Below are 18,496 nucleotides of genomic sequence, written 5' to 3'. Positions count from 1 at the left end.
TGCTGTAACTCCTAGACTTGACTCCTAGACTCCTTGACTTGAAGTTACTAAGTAGTGTTAAATGCCTTTATAAGAGCCATGATCTGGGAAGCCTATTCTTGTTTTCTTTTTTTTTTTATGAGATGTCCCTGATAAGCGGGGTACCGTAAATGCATTTTCTTATCATTGCCTGTTTAAATGTAAGCACACCGGTGTCTCTGATACGCATTTGTCTATGATATCAGTGCCTCTTATAAGGGGTTTCGGCTGCATATTATTTTTGCAAGAGAGCAGTTGCTAAGCTTACTGGCCTGGGAAGGCATTGTTGGAGAGACTATCTCTTTTTCATTTGTTTGTTTCTGAAATCTTGAAGCAAAGTTCGCACGGTCGAGACTTAACTGTGCTGGTGTTCAAAAGTGTCAGTTGTGACAAAAAAAGAAAAAGAAACCACAAACAGAGAACTACAACAGCATCAGCAACATCCAAAAACAAGAACAGAACAGTTTCAGTACTTGCACGGGAAAAACATCCAATACAGCAAAAATCTAACACAGGCATTTGTGCATGACAATCGCTAATCTAGCGCTAATTTAGTTTCTGTCTAGCCTTTCTACATTGAAGCCTGCTATATGCAGTACAACAGTACTGTCATAGTGTTTCCCACACTACGGAAAAAAAAATCTTAGTAACATTATCGCAAAAGCCATTCTATTTTTATCTGCACTGTCGGGATATATATTATAAAATTATGAAGTTAATAAGAAATTATGAAGGTGACGAGTTCCACACTCGCCGCCATGGCAACAGGTGGCGCTAGCTGACACTCCCACGTTGAAATGCCTCCGTAGCTCAGTAGTAGAGCATCAGACGTGTTAGTCGAAGGTTACAGGTTGGAATTCTGCTGGAAGCAAGTTGTCTTTTCGTCCACTTTTTTTTTTCTTCACATTAACATTACAATTACTCCTAATAACATTACCTATACTTTCTCTAAATTATTGTCTTGTAGTTTTATTAGTCTTACGTAAACATGCTTCTTGATTGGCAAATCATTTCACGGCGAGTGATCGTTGTCATGATGACAATCATGGACAGCACTTAAAGCTGTGCCAATATGACCCGCTACTGAATGGACTTGTACTACTACGAAAGAAGCCGCACCTCGGTCTTAAGAACAGTGGCTCCAAATGCAGAGATTGTTGCCGCGCTCGAGTCCACCTGCTTCCCTTCCTGGTCTTCATTCATGCTGTCGAGGCTGGCGTCCGGCTGGCCTCGCTTGTTCAGCAGGATGGCCGCTGCGGAGGTCGAGATTTTGACTTACACACACAATAAGTGTTTAATGCTTAAATTGCAAGAAAAAAAATTATTCCACTACTTCTCATAAAATATTAACCTTGTTCAATCAGTAAGTGTTTGCTGGTTAGCTGCAGATCAGCTCGTCATTAACAAAGTTTGCCCACCCTTTATCAAACGTACGTGAGAAAAACTTACACAAAACGTCAACTGTGCAACCAGCTGGCTCACCATTGGCCAAGGCTTTTCAAATTTGGCTGTTTGCTAACTGATCCCCAAACTAATACTAAGGGTCAATTTTTAATCTTAACAAACAAGCCTGTAATATTCAAAGCTGGCAAGCCTCGAGTGTTCACTGATTGGTCATCGATCTGTGCCTCATACTAGTCCACCACTTCATCTAATCAAATAGTGTAAACAAGTACTGAAGCAGCATTTGAAATACAATGCCCCGTCACAGATACTTTTTCTTCTATCTTTTCCATTAAATTTTGTGCAGCATCATACTTGCTTAGCATGAATCTTCTAGACTGCAACTAGCCAGCTTTTACTGCATGTAGATGTGCAACTGATTACAACTAAAGTGATCGGTGTAATCTAACAGATTGCACATTGTGCACAAGAGACGGACTACACTCACCTAAAAGGTCGAGATACTCTCGTGATAGAAGACGGTTTAACTGGTCATCAAGCAGTTCCTGTTCCTCGGTCATTTCCGTCTCATAGTCGGCACTGATGCATAGACAGAAAAAGAATGCAGATTAAAAAAACAAAGACGAGCATGTGCTTTCCGAAATCTTGAAAAAACACATCCAAGCTTTCACGAAAAGATTAAGAATTTGCACCTGAATTCACGTATGTTTCCTTATAATCGGTTTGTCCGCTTGTTCATTGGCGGTGATTGTCATTAGCTTACTACATGTCGCAAACCATATTATACATTCTTCAATATAGTACTTGGAAATTTATAAGCCAGCCATAACTTATCTACCTTCATACACAACAGTGTTTCCCACAAAGAGTCAACGCTACGAGGCGACTGATCAACAAATGTTTTAAAAGATAAAATTTCCGTAAAGGATGTAACAATCACAAGTTCCGTAGTACACATGTTTTTTCTAGCTGCATCCCTGTTCAATACCATTATAGCTTTCCTTCGTGGACACTTCAACACCAAATAAAACAACCAATTTTTTTTTTATTTCTACATATTCCAAGAAAGGGGGTTGCAAAAACCAACACACTCACTGAAATTGTCTCCAAATCACCAGATAGTTCAGCATCTAACAAAAAATAATAGGTCACCAGCAAACATTATTAAGATAAGCACTACCATAAAGCTGCTTTCCGCCCCGCCGCGGTGTTCTAGTGGCTAAGGTACCCGGCTGCTGACCCGCAGGTCGCGGTATCAAATCCCGGCTGCGGCGGCTGCATTTTTGATGAAGGCGAAAATGCTGTAGGCCCGTGTGCTCAGATTTGGGCGCACGTTAAAGAACTCCAGGGGGTCGAAATTTCCGGAGCCCTCCACTACAGTGTCTCTCACAATCATATGGTGGTTTTGGGACGTTAAATCCCACATATCAAAGCTGCTTTCCATCTGAAAATGTCTCAAAATTCATCATTTACCTGAAGCGTGTTCAGTGAGATAAAACACTTTTTATATGGACAAGCTCCTTGCATTCAAGTGTTTTGAAAAGCACATTTACAGTGTTCATAGCTAAATCAGTGCTAAAAACAACAAATTGACCAGGTAAAATAAAATGGGTGAAGTTCTCACCAGTTGGCATATTTGAGCCTGAATTTCTCCCACTTGGCATTCAGTTTCTGCAAGACAGCCAAAGCAAAAGACAAAGCCGTTTAATCTAGTACAATGTGGAACGACTACTTAAGAAGCGGTCTTTAGCTGTTTCACTGTAAACAATGTAAAAATGGCATTAAGGGTATACATCACACATACGCATGACTCTTAAGCAAGCTGTAGTACTGCTATGCATGCACAGCCTGTAATGGCATTGCATACATAACAATGTGAACCTCGCATAGTGCACTCGAGCCGAAGTTTCATGCGTGCACTCCACACGAAACTTGGCGTTCTTATGTATGCAGCGCCATTACAGATGCTGCGCACAAAACACTAGAGCTTGCTAAAATCCATCCTTCTTTCTTTTTTTCATTGTTAGCAATGGTATGTCTTGGCACCAGTAAGTTTGGCTTACCATCATTTCAAAGTAGATATTGTTGCTGTTTTTCGTCAGTGTTCAGTAGACTCAAACCTCGATATAACAGACCCAGATATGAAGAAATATCAGTTACAACGGAGTAAATCAAGAATAGTGTTCCAACAAATATGTTGTTAAGAAAATGAACCTTTATAACGTATTTTTTGTTACAATGAACTTATTTTCGTGTAAGATGCAACTTTGTTATAATGTGGCTTGAGTGTATACATATTTAAAAAAAAAACTCGGGTAAATTTCACCCAACACCTAAACAGGTGAGCTGGCACTTACCTGAAACATAAAGGGAAGCACGGGCTTGAGCAGTGGCAACACGACCGTGGCCTGCAGCTCGGCTGGACAGCGCTGCACGAAGGGCCTCAGAAAGACGCGTGCGTCGACGGTTAAGGAAGGAACGTCTGCCAATCGAGGTAGTTTGGGATTCTTGGTACGCCATTGTAAGCAAGGGTTTCAAACAGTAGTGCAAATGAGTGAGAAGATATTGAGAAAGACAGAGCACAAGCTTCCAACCGTCCCTGTTCCTACAAACAGCAATCAGTACACATTGTAACGATGGCGTATGACATGACGACTAAACGCTGCCTTTCTCGTGCTGTTTTTACCCTTTCATTCTCGCTTACTAGAGTTACTAAAGAAATCCGCAGATGAAGACATCAACATTCAGGGTAGTCTTGGAGGTTATTTCACCTCTAACACATAGCACATCTCCTGAGTGTTTTCTGTACCATTGTGCTCTACGAGAGCACCATTTTTAGTGTTTCTATGATTATTCGATACATGACCATCACTTTACAACTGCTCCTCTAGGTCTGCACGGTAGTCTAGATTGCTGCGTGCCAAGATATGACAGTGATATGGCTGAGCTTCGACAGATAGTACTAGCAACATGGCTGACATCACAATATGAAGAATTATTCGGCAGAATTGAGTTTTCGTGCTGGTATTACATGAAAATCGAAGCACCAATTGAATTCAGCTTGAATCACAAGATACAAGGGTTAACTGGCGTAAGCGTAAGGCCTATACCAAAGGTCGTAAAGCACGATGGTGTAGTCATGCGAGTGAGAATATGCAGAAAAAAAAGAATAAGAAAAAAAGGAGGAGCAATATGAGCACTAGCTTTTGACTGATTTACACTAAAACCTTGATATAACGAACTCGGGTATAATGAAATATTGGCTATAACGAAATAAATGAAGATTAGTTTCACAGTAGACATAGTATTAGAACTATCCCTTTATAACAAATTTTTGGATATAACGAACTTAATTTAATCTAAGATGCAACTCAGGTATATAATGAGATTTGAGTGCATTGCAATGCGGTGTTGTGGTGCAGCATGTGTCGAAGGTGTTGGGATGCACGAAGGTATGTTGCTGGGCTATTTGCACAGGAACATAGTTGATATATCGCCCGAGTAACATGCCGCGATGAATCATTTGAAACCTACGGCTCACCTTACTCTTCTTCCCTGCCCTTTTATTCGTCGTTTCAAGCTAAGCAACCACAGTTTGTTTTGTTCAACACAATTAAGAGGCGACTAGCCCAATCGCTAGTACTTCTAAGGATATGCAAGATCGGTCGTAGCCTGAAGTCTGGGAGCTGCTCGAGGCCCGTCAACACTCCGTTGACGAGCATGTCAGACAGACCTGGCGTCTGGTAGTATTCGGGGCCCAGCGACTGTCCCGCGTTGCCAAGAATCTGCAAGCTGCGAGGTACACCCGCGAAAAATGGCGCGATAAGGGAAATAAAACAGGAAGCTTCAACTTGCCGTGAGAATGCCAGTTTCCAGAGTGCACTGTAAGTTTCATGCGCGCAGTTTCAATTTAAACCTCTCAATGTTGCAATGCAAAGCACTTACTGAATGAAATGAGACAATTTAGGGCTAAGTAATGCAGGTACTTTCGTTTTCACTATCTCCAGTGAAGGTCTTATCGGTGAAACTTCACCTCGAATGCGTAGATCAGAGCAACATTATCTTATGAGACCAAATTCATAGCAACATGACACAGTTATCGCGAACAATTGCACACATCAGTTGTTAGACTGAAGGATTCGACGTCCATTTTAATCTGTGAATAATGTACGAATGATAGTTATATCTTTAAGTAAATAACTGCCATGCTCTTTATGAATGCCTGGTTAACACATCCTCGACAAAAATGTGACTCAATCTTTAGAATTTTTCCAATACTAGCATATGTAATCAAAAAGAATTGTTGAACAAGGAATCTCATTGATAAAGAATAATTGCAATGGAAAACATCATTAATACTACATGATGTAGTATCAATGCCGTTCCTATGGTTGCCAATGTGATCTGTGAGAGTAGTCTCTCTCTAGCTTTACTCGCACTGTCAGCTATGCATGAAACGCGGTACAGAATTGGAGTAAAAGAATTCTCAAGTAACAAGACCCTTGGAATACAGTTCCTTCAGCAAGAACAGACGTGGCGGCTGTAGGAACTAGCTGTGCCGTGTCAGCTTGCACATCAAAAAGCGTTACACTAAAACCAGTGTGCGTGCGATGCCTCCGTTTTCCGTAAAAGCGCCACCATACCAATAGTCCTGAAAGGTGCACATGAAGCTCTTTGCACGGTCAATGGGCTGCTTTGATCCTAAGTTGTCCGACGCCTCTCCGTCGGCTCGAACACCTGAAAACACATGGCAACAGCGCAACACACCATTCAGCGCAGGAAACCTCTTCCTGCTTTAGAGGTCTGCCACAAGAAACAAACTGATTTGAGGTTGCAAAGTACTTATGCAGCCCCGTTTCAATATCGTTTGCGTGTTATTTTTTATATCACTTGTACAAATTATTTCGAAGCTTCAGTTTAATGAAAAGCTGATGAAGGTTGCGCCTCGACCACAATCAGAGCAGGCTAATAAGAGTGGTTTCTAATCTCCTGCCGTGTCAAGCAGTGTAGAGTTTAGCACAAGGGTCTCAACTACACAGTTCACAAAGCTCCCTTTAGCAGCAGTGGCCACAGATGACTGCTTTCGACCTATATTTTCTTCTCTCTCTATTTTTTTTTTTTTTTTTCATAATAAGCATGCTCTTGGTCTCAAGTGCAAAGCATCCCGTGAAGTGACCATGTGTTGAAACATGACCACTGAACAAAAACTCTTGAAATATCTGAAAAACATCTATACTTAGATTATTTTGTGGATCATTATCGATTCGAAGCCTGACATCAAATCCCTTTCAAAAATTACTCATATATACGTGATATGAGATAGGCCCTTTCTCAAATGGCAACACGAACTGCCATTTTGTTCAACACCCAACCCATCCTCCTTTCTCCAGTGCTTCGACCTTTAAAAAAAAAACAATTTCTGGTGCAACTCGCTAGCTCAGGCGAGCTTAAGACCCCTGGTATAGCGTATTACACAGTGAGAACTGAGGCAACCACACTGAGAGGTAGTGCAGCTTCAAGAAGTTACAATTTGAGTATGTTGCACTGGAAAAACAAACACTTCTTCTCTTTTGTTGCCACGACAAAAAATGCCACGACCAGTGACACCACAATACCATGCAGTAATTAACGTGCGTACAACCTCAATGAGCAGCTTCACTGAAACCACTTCGTGGATTACGCAATTGCGACACTTGGATTTTGTATTTGTAAGCACGCTTAGTGGTTTGAACCCAAAGTAGACGAAATACACTCATAGCTCAATGTAACGAACCCGGATATAGCGGAATGTCAGTTATAACAAAGTAAATGAAAATAATCTTGCAATAAATATAGCATCAGGAATAAACCTTTAGAACAAATGTTTGAATATAACGAACTTATTTTCGTGTAAGATGCAACTTTGTTGTAATGAACTTGGAGTGTACTCCAAATTGCTGCAATCTGACACTTAAAACTCACCAAGGATGCTATTCTTCTCACTGTCGTATATATCGAGGGCAGCTGCAAACGCTGGATGTACCCTGGCACGCATCTCCGGGCTCCAAAAGTGGTTGTAAGTCCTGAAAATTTTGAGATCGTCTTGTATACTTGGATTTTTTTCTCGCTGTTATTTTTTTTCTGACCGCTGCACTGTTTGTTAATTTGTACGTTTGTTTACTGTGTAAGATACTAATACGCATATTTAAGGAATTGTACTGCATTGTATGCCCCTCTCAGCTTATGCCTCTTCCGAGGCCTGTGACGTATTATTACATTAAGAAAAATAATGAGATGCAATAAGTACTGACAATGGTTCCATTGCGACAGATTACACTGATGGTGTAGTTATTGATTGATTTAGTGTAGTGCTAGCGAGGTAAACAACCACAAAGAGAATAAATGACAACAAAAATTATTATGCTTCCACTGGCATTGAGATTTGATAGTATGAAAAGCCAACAAGTTGCTAGTTTACATGACGCAAAGATTTCACGATGTGCCATAATGTCTCTTTTTATTGTTTTGCAACCTTCATATGTGTATATTATAGTATGCAAAAGCACTTAGCAGAAGGAATGGATAAAAGAAAGGAGGTTACCCAGTTACTATTCGGCTGGCAACCATGTACTAAAAGATAATCGCGTTCCTTTCTACAAATTATACCTCATTTTCTTCAGAAGTACGTACCCAAAATGAGACATTTGTGATTGGTGCATCTGAAATGAGACGATTGCGATTGTTCCATTGGGAGGAAGCTGAGTAAGCAGAATGAGTCTCCCAACTGCCTCAGAGATGCTTGATTGATTGATACGTGGGGTTTAATGTCCCAAAACCACCATATGATGAGAGATTCAGTAGTAGAGGGCTCCAGAAATTTAGATCACCTGGGTTTCTTCAAAGTGCGCCCAAATCTGAGCACATGGGCCTACAGCCTCAGAGATGCAACGATGTGCTTTGTCACATTCGCGGTGTTGTGCATTTGTTTTTGCGCATATATTGTTTTCAGCAGAGCTTTGTTTGCCCCCTGAATGAAGTGTCCTCCATGTGTGTGCATGAGTGATTTTCTTTTGCTTTTATTATATGAACTCTCTTTCCGTCCTCTTCTTGACCCCCCTTTTCCCGAACCTTAGCAGGGTAGCAAACTGGTCATATTACTACCACGTTAGCCTCACTGACTTTTCGTTTTCGTCTAGTCCCCTCTCTCTTTCTCTCTCCTGCTTATCGTCCCTAATGCTAGCTCGCCTGACAAACAAGCACACAGGATTACAGTGTGCCGATCGGGAGGCAGGGGACGATGGGGAAGGAAGCGGAAATCGGGAGACAAAAAAATCATGAAGAACTTGCCTCAGCAATTGTGAAATGATGGGGAGCAGGGACACCGCATATGGCGTTGCCGGGTTCCGACAGTATGCAGAATGGTAAGTCTGACTGCCCTCGCAGTAGAAGCCTCCTTTCTTGGCCACCTACAGAGAGATGCATACGCGGCGGGCTTTTGCAGATGTCTAGGCTGGTGCAAATACTCGAATGCTTCGAAGATTAAAACCTATACTATTGCTGTACTCTAGTTTGCTAAGAATTGAACTTAAATTTTTGAAAATTTCAAAGCATTCAAAATAAATAAGTGTGCATGAGTCCGCATGTAACCCTCTGTAAAGATTGTTTCACTGTAGCACAGGAGTGCTAAGCCGTGAGAGCACTGATCCAGGCATACATCAGTGAGCATGTGACACATTGTAAAAACGGTTTCACTGCAGCGGAGAAGTGCTAAGCCATAAAAACACCCATTAAAAAAAATACACAAAGAATCCTAATTACTGCAATGCACCAACTTACAGTTAAATGAATATATTACCCTCACATCGATTCACCATTTTTGAAAGTTTAAAATATTGTTATACCAGGTAAATACGTATAGCAAAATTTAAAACACAACAAAGTTTACAGGTTGTCACTTGCGTTCTAGGGAAAGTCAAATCCTGCTACCATTCGAAGCTGTTATCACTTACTTTAAACCAAAAAGAATGGCGTTTCCAGAGGCCTTGTTTCAATATTAAAAAAATATTGTGCAGGTCAATTTGGTCATGACAAGTATGCCCATTTTTCTTCATAATATGGGATATATATACCATCCAAATTATTTGACCAATATCCCTATTTGCTTCGAACCTACACTTCACTATTTACACAAGCCTACAAAGATCTTAAGCAGCGTGCTTACCTCAATGTCGTCGGGCCACTTGCATCGCTTGATGAAAGCCATGAAGATATTGACGCTGTGTAGAAGCTGAAAGGCATCGTCGCGATGAACACACGCGGAGGTTCAAGACACAGCACAAGGGAGACAAACGAGAAATGCATTCATCAGGGGCAATTTTTAAGAGCTATATAACACTGACGCGGGATGTGAATCAGGAAAGACTACACTACAATGTCTTGTTCTGCTTCCTGCCTTGGCACTGTTTTCTCGTCATGTACCAGCTAGCTTAGTCAGTTTAATAATGCCGAACGTTTACATTTCCTTACTCTTACAGGACCTCAGATAACACCTAGGCAGAGGCTTCTCATAAACACTGGGCAGAATAAAAAAAACACACTCGAACCTCGATACAACAAATAATGATATAATGAGTCATCAGTAGTAATGAAGTAAAGAATAGCTTTGTCATAGATACAGTGTAACAAATATTTGTTTATAATGAATGTTCATAATGAATTTTTTGACAGAACAAGGTATTTTCATGGTCTATGTGACTTTGTTATAATAAGGTTCGAGTGCACGTAGATGAAGAGAAAAGTAAATAAACGAAACAAGACGCTACGAGAACAAAAACACATATGCGTTACAAGAATGAGGAACCAATTTAGCAGGCTTAAGATTTCTAAAAGCAGTAAACAAAGAAATTGGCACACAAACTGAAAAAAAATGAACATGAAAGTGGACTGCAACAAATACACAGAACATACAAATTATACATTCCAGAGATGTCAATAAACCGCATGGCACTGCCATTCAACAAAAATGTAAAAAAAAAAGAAAGCAATAGAAACTCGATGGAAAGTTAACATTCATGTGGTATGTATGAATGACTGAAGTACGACGAGAGCCTGCAGCACATCCTAATGCATTAGATTGTCGCGTCCACATAGTTAGTTCCTAAAAAAGGGCAATAACCTCTTTTTTTTTTAAAAGAGAAATTTACTTATCCTAAATTGACAAGTTGTTTCCTCCTGCACTACTTTCCTTGTGGTATCAATATGTTCTGGACGTCCATGAATACAAAGAACCCACCTGGGAGCGGTTGTATCCACTGCTGTCATCCGCCGTAGCCTCCACTGGCGCTTCGGTGAGACCGATGAATGACAGGAATGCTTCGGGTGATGATGCAATCCTGCATAGAAGGACGCTCGTGAACCAATTCAGAAAACCATACTTGTAGCGCTTCACGCGGGTCTTCACCATCAGTGTTCCTGCATCGGATAGCGTGCAGTCCACCAAACGCTGAACTACAAAACAAGCTGGAACAAGAATCACCGCTTGTGCGTCTTGTTACAAAAGCTGTTTGAATGTTCCTGTGTGGCAATGGTGTCAAACATCGATATAACGAACCCTGATAATGAAATATTGCTTATAACAAAGTAAATGAAGAATAGTCTAGCAATAAATATAATGTTAAAAATATATACAGTAAAGTCCTTTTAAACAAAACCTGGAGGGACCAGGAAAATGTGTTTCCTTCAAGAGGAGTTTCGTTTACTAAGAGATGAACAGGGGAACAATATTCAAGTACAAAACCAAACATATTAGTGGCAGTTGTTCCATTTAAGCAGCAATTTCATTTAGAAGAGTTTTGATTGTCGAGAGTCTACTGTAGATTTATTACAAATTTTTAGATATAACGAACCTAATTTTGTGAAAGATACAACTTCTTAACAAGGAAAGAAGTGCATACTTAAGGGCTCGTTTTTTTCCTTGTTAGTCACAATAATAATGTGATCTAACAGACAATCATGCCAGCAAAAGTAAAAAGGATGTTATATGAGGTGATCGCAATGTAAATTTGAAGAAAGAAAAGTGGATGAAAAGATAACTTGCCATGGACAGGGACTGAACATGCGACCTCCCAGCTCTGAGTACGGTCATGTGCTACATGCCGCCAAACCAGGCAGAAAAAGAATTCCACACTCGCTCGCTATGGCTACAGGTAGCGCTCACTGACGCTCCCAAGTTTAATTCGCACATGTACCCAACAAAATGGATGGGGGGATAACCGCCGTGGTAGTTCAGTTGGTAAGCATCTGACAAGACATCTTTGCATCCACTTTTCTTTCTACAAATTTGCAAATACCTCGTATAACATCACCTATACTCTCCTTGGCATGATTGTCAGTTAGATCTCATTAAACTGTGTCTAACTTCTTTGAAAGGAGGTTTGAGTGTAGATACTGTCTTTGACTATTGAAGCACAAGCACCCTAGAGCCCGTCGTACACTTTTGACATTTTGTACATCGCCGCTCTCATCTCGAGCAGTATGCTATCGCTAAAGTCACCCAGGCAAGATACGAAAAAAGCCGACCTCCCTCGTAATCAGCACCAGCTTTATGAGCCTATTGGGACTAATAGAGGTATGAGTGTATCTTGACATTATGGCAGGACATATATCTTGATATTATCGGTATACTGTTATTATTGGTATGCTATACTGGCTGACGCTCTACATTTCGTGTTCTACTCAAGTTAGGATAGTCTACTCGGTGTTCAAAGGTGAACTAAAGCTAGAAGCGAGAAGAAGGCACCTTTTAGTGCCCCAGTCAGCCAACGAAATCCACTGGCTTATAGCACGTCAAAGCTAAGGGGAGAAGATAACATAGACATGATGCAATGCCAAAGTCGTTGCAAGACGATACTTACACTTTCACATCATTTCTTGCCAACATGCCTGTGGCAGGAGAAACGACCTCGACGACGAACTTGCACTGACGATCGTAATTGTTGAATTCGTTGCTGAAAAAACAAAAAAAAAAACGCAAAAGCGTGGAGTTGCAATAGTGATGTCAATAGTAGAATCAGAGGAGTCACACACTGTAGAATCCTGAGCAAGAGACAGGTCCTTTTCTCAGCATTTTCACTGTTTTATCGTGTTTTTACTCAGCCGACAAGGGCAAATGAAAACAATGAATGCACATGCATTTAACAAAGCATTTACTTAGGAGCATGGCTGTCCATTCTTCATTTTAGCGGCTTTTCTGCTGCCATTTTCAATATTGATCTATGATTGAGCAAAGAACCACTCTCCTAATCTTGTTGAATTATCCTTCAACACAGGTGAGAAGAGGGGGGGGGGGGGGGTACTTGTTTAGGATTTTATGGTATATATATCACAGGGGCGCAACAGCCAAAATTTGATTTGGAGCGATTTCCGAAGCAGCAAAAGTGCTGCCTCTAGAGCACGAAATTGCAAATTTGAAAATTTGAAGCAGGTTATAAAAGAAACTATATCTTCTAGCACAATATTCTAAGTTAGGAGCATAATAACAAAGAAGGCCTACTTATAGAAAACAAAGTAAAACAAAAATATGTACAAACCATTTAACACAAGCCACCTCGTTCACAATGCAAGTGGGCACTGCCATTTCGATAAAAGCAGTGCGCTGAGCGACCTAATCATGCAAACAACGAAACATCATACACAGTCCTGAGTGATTGCCAGTAATTTTTTATGTCAGCGATCATAGCAGTAGTTGTGAGTACACGGCATGTGCACGCGAGTAATTAGGGCACAAAACGTGCTGTGTCCCATGATTACAAATCTCAGTACTTTTCTTCTCAATGAAGCAGTGTACAGCGGTGAAAGTGGTTTGAGAAGTGCTCTGCATGCAATAGAACAAGGCCAGAAAATTGTAGAACTGGTTTTCTTTCACTGTGGAGTTAGAGTTAAGGTTTTCACGTCTGAAATGAATTAAAACAGGGATTTTCGAAGCGGGCTTCGTGAAAGCTAAAGATTTCGCAGGCCCCCTCAATGCGGTTCCGCGAGCCACTGATAAATTTTCCCTGGCTTCACACTCGCCCACTCAACTCATTTAGATGGCGATCCTGAGGCGTGATCTATCTAAGGAACCTCCCATTATTCATGCCCGAGCGTCAACTAGCACATCTCAGTGCATAACAGGAATGCGCGAGCTGCGCAATAAATTTTGTCAGCAGTTTGCAGCCAGCCACACATGTTTTGTTACACACACACACGCAAAAAAATGCGCACACAGTAGATTGAACCAGCGCGCACTATTATCGCCGAATGGGCTCGTTTTCGTCATGACACCTGTCGAAGAAAATGCGTTAATGGGGCCCTGAAACACTTTTCCAAGTAACCATGGAATGAATTCACTAGAAGAGCTTATTGCCTCACGCAAAAATTTAAAGAATCTGTCCAGTGCGAGTGGAGTTAGAAAGGTTTGTCGCATGCTGCAATTGCATTATCTCTTTTCTCGTCCTGACGAAAGCGCTGGAAGCTTAGCAGGAAGGGGTGGCAGGGCAAAGAAACTACTGCACCTCGTGACCTTGAGCACCTTTTTTTCTTCGAACGTGCGACTTTTTCAGTGTGATCGCGCGCACACGCGTGCACAAGTAGCGGAATCCCGCGGCTATCTCGGTGACTTGATTTTTCTATCACAGACGATTTTTTGTTCACAACCAACGGCGGCGGGTTTTCTGCGGCACGAGCTCTTTATAGCTATCACATTAAAACCAGAATTGGCTGCTAAATAACATTTTTATAAGCCAGACGCAATATACAACCCCTAACAGAGTCAAGACACAGACGTAATTACAATGTATGGGCATCACCAGAACCGCTGTAACGACAAGGTTGACTCATAGAGATGCTTAAGAAGCCAACTATTGATTACCTCAAAATGAGCAATGCTTCGATGAGAGTGCATGCTTCGAGTTGCGTGATCAGTTTGTCTTGCTCCTGTATCCTCTTTACCGAAGAGTAGATCTGGTCAAAGCAGGACTGCGGAACCGAAGTGTCAGCAACAATACGGCTTAGAAAACCCGGATTACAATTTTAAACCCGGATTACAATTTTAAAAACAAACAAAACAAGATGAGGACAAACAGAACTGAAATTCAACCATTTTAGGGTCACATTATTTAACTATAGTATCACTTGTTACTTAGCTATGTACAATTCACTACATCCAGGTCAAACTGTACTGCAACCATAATCAAACAAAACTATGCGTACGACACATTACACATTACTGAATGCAACACATTACAGACAAACACAGCACCAAGACTTCAGAGATATGTTTTTCTCGTATTTGATAGGGCTAAACAGGTAGCCCTGTCCTAAATCATCATTACTTTTCATCAAAATATACTCTATTGTCTGCACAGAATGGTGCAGTGTTAAAAGACTACCATAAAATTTTGAGCAAATGATACCTGTCTGTGTTGCCAGGTTTAGATGTTATTTATTCTCTTTGAAATTTACGAGAGTTGTCTTTCAGAATTATTTTTCATTCTTACTCATTATTGCTGATTACCTAGCAATTGTACAATACTTGGAAAAAGAGTGGTTTGCCATAATATGACTAACTCTCAGGTATGTCCTGTCAGGGCATACCTGGGACATACTTGTCAGGTATGTCCTCTCAGGAGTTTGTTCCTGATGATTGTTACTTCGAAAACTCCGGCCACGCACTTATACGCAACCTTTATTTTATGTCACACAAAGAAATACAATTAAACCCCTTTATAAGAGACATGCACCACAAAGCAATTATCATTTCTCAAATATTAGGAGTCTCTTAAAACCAGGGTATCACGTGTGCCTTTTCTAATCAACCCCTATTTCGATCTAGGCACACTGGCGTCTCTCATACCTATTTATCTCATGTACGAGTGTCTCTTATAAAGGGGTTCGACTGTACAGTATTGTAACATTCAGTCAATGACGTCCAAAGTACCATGACGAGCTTTGGGTAGAGGTGGCACAGCTTGACCAGCCCGGCGCACGCGTGTCGCCTCAGGTTCCTCAGGGCGCGGCTCTGGACTGTCGGTGGCTGGTTTGGCAACGTGAAGATGGCGCAGGAGAAGAGCTGCGATTGAGCGTGCACAGGTTGAAGACGCGCCAAATTTTCGTGACGCGTGCAAACACTTTCATAAAAAGTCCCCCGAAACCTTCAGAAAAGCAACTGGAAGCATCAAATGTTGTAGGGAGGAGCTCGAAAAACATTTTTTTTCTGCTGTTAATGCCCAGACACTTCTACAGCACATGGTATGCTCTCCATGTTCACGACGTAAAAGCTCCTTCCTTGAGCGAGGGCTTCATGGCAATATGGGTGTTACCCTAAGGCGCCTCTTCACAGTAGTGTGAGAAGTAAGAAATTGATTTGCATGCAAAGTGTGCTTCAGTGTGGCTGCGTCGCAATATGGTTCGAATTTCCGCTTAAAGTCTTGAAGTGATGGCTACAAGAGAAACCTCTGGTGGGTAGCAGATGATCTACGAGGTGCAAAATTTACACATATGCCTTACCCTACACGTGTAAAGAGGCAATAAAAGTAGGCAGCAGCCAAGAGATGGCGACGAGCGGATCTGGGATGCGCAAAAAGCTTCTGAACGAGTTCAAACTGGTGTACCCTAGCCCACCGTCCTTCACTACCCTCGCTTATTTCTGCGGATTCACGTCTATGTGAGCCCAGATGTGGTGTTACTGTTTTGCTAGGCAGTGCTAGGTACGGTGAAACCCAGCTCTGGGTATAGCCGCCTGCCTCAGACCACCTGTGGTGGGGTAAAACTCAAGTTACACAAGGGGTTTCCATCAGTAGGCGTGGCTTGGCTCTGTGCAGCAAGGCAAGGTGTTGTTCAGCTTCAGAACAGCTGGTTGTTAGGCAACGCGAGGCAATGTTTTTAGGTCACGACATACCCTTTACAATGACTCAGAAAAGCTTTGCTGTTGAACGTCTACCCCTATCCCATGAAGTACAAGTGTTGTATTTTGCATCAGTGTACACAGTATCTCTTATGCCATAACTTTTTATCTAGTTCTTAACACCCCCTCTATAAAAATCAACGGAGCATGAGCTGTTTTTTTTAAAAGGAGCCCTGAAACACTTTACGAGCATGGCCCGAATACGCTGTCGATCGGTAGTCGAGGCTTCCGTGAACACGCAAGCTTAACATTGTAGTGCAGTTCACGGCCCGCAAATCGCAATCAATTTTCAAACTCAGCCAGAAACTGCATTCTCTTCTTTTGTGAAATGATGTAGGTTACCCAAAATCATTTGGTAGAAGCCATTGTATGGGCCACTGGCTGATTTGAGCATGGCGCGCTCGTTCGTTAATGGGATCGCCGCGGGAGGTCCGGACTTGTCCAAGCATGCACGCGCGATCGTGCTGAAAAGTTGCATATTTGAAGAAAAAAAAGAGAAAGAAGTGCTCAAGGGCACAAGGCGCACGTGATGTTTTTCTTTCCCTGTGCCATCCCTCCCTGCTTAGCTTCCAGCACTTTCATCGGGCAAGGGAAGAGAGAATGCAATTGCAGCGCGATACAAATCCTTATAACTGCACTCGTTCTCAATGAATGGTTGGATGGATGGATAAAAAACTTTTATTGGGGTCCTGAAGGATTCCACCCCCGTTTTATATAGGTAGGATCGCAGGCCGCTCCTACGTTGAGTTGGGGAGGCCCAGCCTCACCGCCGCATCGTGGGCCTTCTGGACAGCCTTGAATTGTATGAGAACCAGACTAGTGAAGGTCGTTAATGAATTTAAAAAATTTTTGCGGCAGTGCATTTGTGAGGCAATAAGCTCCTTTAGTGAGTTCATTAAATGGCTGCTTTAAAAAGTGCTGCAGGGCTCCATTAAGGGCCAATGAATAATTGCTAGCGTGAGTATTTTACTGCCGAGTCAAGTTATGTCGGGCTATGCACCCATCAACTCAGCGCAACATTATGCTGGGCACTGGGCCAGCTGTACTGCTGTTGTAATGCACAACGCTGCTCCCCCTATTCTTGTTTAACTCATCCCCAGTGACAGCTGCGACGCTGGCATCAACTGCAGAACTTTGCCCACTTTTATTGATGACCTTCGTACACTTGCACTGCGAACCTTCAAAGTGGGGGTACATACCCTAACGCAAAGCAATCGCACCGAAAATTTAAATGCGAAATTACAGACGATCACTGACCAAATTACCCGCAGCTTTAATTTCATTCACGTCGGAGATTTTCCGCCCACCTTGTTCAACACGTTGGGCAGACTTCCCGGGGCAAGAGTAAGGAAGATGCCCAGGTTGGATATGCAGGACAGGGCGTAGGACTGAATCACTGGGTCCTGCAGCGGGGTAAGAAACGGAATAGGGGTAACTACGTGTGGCGTTTCGGATTAAACGAACCGCCGATCGTAGTTTGGTGACCTCCCGAGCCCGAAGACAAGACTCTCACCTCGGTTTCAAAATTCAGCAGCGACTCCAGTAAGAAGATGCCCTCTTCCGTGCTTGGCTGCGAGCACAGACAAGAAAGGTGACGAAAAAATTTGAAACATGCAGAAAACTCGCTCTGAAGCCCATTGCTTGTGTAAAGCAAAATGTACTGTTGACCTATAATGAAATGCAAACAGTGGCAAGCATTAGCAATGGTATTATAGTGCACACTGTCTAGTCATCATTGCTGACATAAACCCCATTAGGACTGGCTTGGTGACATCTCTGTTCTAGTGTTAATATGGTGGCATGGTGAGAATGGTAGCACACGGGTGCATGCTGAGCGCTTTGTCTTATTTTACTATATTTTCTTTCAAACATTTTTGAAACATCAGAACTAAAGCAGAAGCAGAAATATAGCATTATACACTCAAAACTCATTATAACAAAGTTGCATTTTATGCAAAATAAGTTTATATCTAAAAGTTCCTTATAAAGGATTATTCCTGACACTACAGTTGCCGACCGATTTTTCGGACTGTTGGATATTTCGGACTTCAAAAGTGCACCATCAGGGTTCCCATAGGGCTAATGCATTTTTTCGACAGATTTTTGGACGAATTTGCCCCAAAGTTGGATTTTTCGGACTAAATCACTTGTCTT

General features: G+C 41.8%; 1 protein-coding gene across 1 annotated transcript in view; it reads right to left on the bottom strand.

Annotated features, from left to right (window-relative positions):
• Ranbp21 (exportin-5-like protein Ranbp21) overlaps positions 1 to 18,496 on the bottom strand; it is a 56,657-nt gene that overhangs the window by 17,749 nt on the left and 20,412 nt on the right. The window contains exons 15-29 of the mRNA XM_075867306.1: positions 17,856 to 17,912; positions 17,650 to 17,745; positions 15,377 to 15,508; positions 14,309 to 14,415; positions 12,315 to 12,407; positions 10,694 to 10,793; positions 9,623 to 9,688; positions 8,749 to 8,867; positions 7,384 to 7,484; positions 6,066 to 6,159; positions 5,079 to 5,214; positions 3,780 to 3,878; positions 3,047 to 3,093; positions 1,910 to 2,001; positions 1,138 to 1,271 (exon numbers count right to left, since the gene is read on the bottom strand). Coding sequence (XP_075723421.1) covers positions 1,138 to 1,271; positions 1,910 to 2,001; positions 3,047 to 3,093; positions 3,780 to 3,878; positions 5,079 to 5,214; positions 6,066 to 6,159; positions 7,384 to 7,484; positions 8,749 to 8,867; positions 9,623 to 9,688; positions 10,694 to 10,793; positions 12,315 to 12,407; positions 14,309 to 14,415; positions 15,377 to 15,508; positions 17,650 to 17,745; positions 17,856 to 17,912 — 1,473 coding nt within the window. The remainder of the gene's footprint in view (positions 1 to 1,137; positions 1,272 to 1,909; positions 2,002 to 3,046; positions 3,094 to 3,779; positions 3,879 to 5,078; positions 5,215 to 6,065; positions 6,160 to 7,383; positions 7,485 to 8,748; positions 8,868 to 9,622; positions 9,689 to 10,693; positions 10,794 to 12,314; positions 12,408 to 14,308; positions 14,416 to 15,376; positions 15,509 to 17,649; positions 17,746 to 17,855; positions 17,913 to 18,496) is intronic.

The sequence above is a fragment of the Rhipicephalus microplus genome, chromosome 6 (assembly GCF_043290135.1).
Source record: "Rhipicephalus microplus isolate Deutch F79 chromosome 6, USDA_Rmic, whole genome shotgun sequence".
Classification (NCBI taxonomy): Eukaryota; Metazoa; Arthropoda; class Arachnida; order Ixodida; family Ixodidae; genus Rhipicephalus; species Rhipicephalus microplus.
Note: the sequence above shows the minus strand (reverse complement) of the source record. Positions and strands in the feature narration are given on the sequence as shown.